At 42.0% G+C, this 2,500-nt stretch overlaps 1 protein-coding gene across 7 annotated transcripts in view; it reads right to left on the reverse strand.

Annotated features, from left to right (window-relative positions):
- Positions 1-2,500, reverse strand: part of LOC139536351 (glutamate receptor-interacting protein 2-like) — a 351,360-nt gene that overhangs the window by 59,247 nt on the left and 289,613 nt on the right. For all 7 annotated transcript variants that reach the window (XM_071336818.1, XM_071336817.1, XM_071336816.1 and 4 more), the window contains exon 15: positions 1,360-1,423. In XM_071336818.1, the coding sequence (XP_071192919.1) occupies positions 1,360-1,423 (64 nt within the window). The remainder of the gene's footprint in view (positions 1-1,359; positions 1,424-2,500) is intronic.

Below are 2,500 nucleotides of genomic sequence, written 5' to 3' on the forward strand. Positions count from 1 at the left end.
ACCATGAGGCATCGAAGCCCAACAAACTGCATACTATTAACAAATGCTATAGGTGGAAGGAAGGTGGTGTAGACGCCTACCAGAAAACTACTGGCCAACAACAAATTAGACAACTTCCTGGACAAAATGTGTTCCTGCAATAGTGAAGGTTTAAACTTAGCAGTAGGAAGCCTGAACAGTATAGTTTACATTTTAGCTGACATACCAAAAGTAAATTCCATCAGAAAACATAAGAAAATTAACAACAATGACAAATGGTTTGATGAAGAATGCAAAAACCTAAGAAAGAAATTGAGAAACCTGTCCAACCAAAAACACAGAGTCCCAGAAAACCTGAGTCTACGCCTTCACTATGGTGAATCACTAAAACAATACAGAAATACACTACGGAAAAAGAAGGAACAGCACGTCAGAAATCAGCTCAATGTAATTGAAGAATCCATAGAATATAACCACTTCTGGGAAAATTGGAAAAATATAAACAAACAACACCACGAAGAGATATCTATCCAAAATGGAGATGTATGGATAAACCACTTCTACAATCCTTTTGGCTCTATAACAAAGACCAAACAGCAAAACATATACATGATCAAATACAAATCTTTGAATTAACTATTAAAGACTACCAGAACCCACTGGATTCTCCAATTAAATTGAATAAACTACACAACTAAATACAAACCCTCCAACTCAAAAAGGCCTGTGGGGTTGATGGTATATCCTATATGATAAAATATACAGATCACAAATTCCAATTGGCTATACTTAAACTCTTTAACATCATCCTCAGCTCTGGCATCTTCCCCAATAACCAAGGACTGTGGAGACACATTTGACTCCAATAACTACCGGGAGATAAGTGCCAACAGCCACCTTTGGAAAATCCTCTGCATTATCATTAACAGCAGACTCGTACATTTCCTCAGCAATTTTTTGTTGTTGATTTGATAGGGAAGCTGAGAGGTCAAATATACTATTTAGTGTTTCTACTGCCAAGTTTACACCTTCACTATTACAGTGAACTGTCTCTCTCTGTAGGAGGACGACATGAACCGTCACAAGCTCAAACAATCCAACCCCAGACATTAGTCCGTGGCCTGAAGCCGTGGCCTGAAGCCGTGGCCTGAAGCCGTGGCCTGAAGCCGTGGCCTGAAGCCGTGGCCTGAAGCCGTGGCCTGAAGCCTTGGCCTGAAGCCGTGGCCTGAAGCCTTGGCCTGAAGCCTTGGCCTGAAGCCGTGGCCTGAAGCCGTGGCCTGAAGCCTTGGCCTGAAGCCTTGGCCTGAAGCCGTGGCCTGAAGCCGTGGCCTGAAGCCGTGGCCTGAAGCCGTGGCCTGAAGCCGTCCATACCATCCGTACCTGTGAGCCATACTGCCTTTCTTTATGTCGGAGATGATTAGAGGCTCTCCAGACTTCTTACTGGCTGTCAGGGAGGAAAGGTAACAGTGTTAGTATTTGATACATCCTGTACTTTTGTCATTAATTCATGATTTTATAGAAAATAATTATTGTTCTTGTTTCTCGTTAAAGGAAAAACTGAGATTCAAGTAAACAGCTGGTAACAGTTGGTGCTTTTTCAACAGACATAAGATGAGAGACTATTCACACTACATAATGTGGTGGGGGAACTCTTGTGGCATTACACTTTTAAATAACCTCATTAAAACTTCATTTCCTCTGAGATGTACTGTACATGGCTGGCTTTATAAGGGCTATGTACTGTACATGGCTGGGTTTATAGGGGTTATGTACTGTACATGGCTGGGTTTATAGGGGTTATGTACTGTACATGGCTGGCTTTGTAAGGGTTATGTACTGGGTTTACAAGGGTTATGTACTGTACATGGCTGGGTTTACAAGGGTTATGTACTGGGTTTATAAGGGTTATGTACTGGGTTTACAAGGGTTATGTACTGGGTTTATAAGGGTTATGTACTGTACATGGCTGGCTTTATAAGGGTTATGTACTGGGTTTACAAGGGTTATGTACTGTACATGGCTGGGTTTATAAGGGTTATGTACTGTACATGGCTGGGTTTACAAGGGTTATGTACTGGGTTTATAAGGGTTATGTACTGTACATGGCTGGGTTTATAAGGGTTATGTACTGTACATGGCTGGGTTTATAAGGGTTATGTACTGGCTTTATAAGGGTTATGTACTGGGTTTACAAGGGTTATGTACTGTACATGGCTGGGTTTATAAGGGTTATGTAGGGTGCATGGCTGTCTTTATTAAGGGTTATGTAGGGTGCATGGCTGGCTTTATTAAGGGTTATGTAGGGTGCATGGCTGGCGTTTTTAATGGGCAGCAGAAGGAGACTACCCAGAGAATAGAGTAATGGAGTGATACTTCAGCTCTCTAAAGTCAACAGACCTTCAGCTAGCTGCTTGGGAGACAACTCTTTGCATAAACAGAGTTGTATAGGAGCTGGGTATTTTCCCAGGGTCATTTAATGAGATTCCACAGGCAGAGGGAGAATGAAGAGGATTAGGGTTAC

Source organism: Salvelinus alpinus, chromosome 12 (assembly GCF_045679555.1).
Source record: "Salvelinus alpinus chromosome 12, SLU_Salpinus.1, whole genome shotgun sequence".
Taxonomy (NCBI): domain Eukaryota; kingdom Metazoa; phylum Chordata; class Actinopteri; order Salmoniformes; family Salmonidae; genus Salvelinus; species Salvelinus alpinus.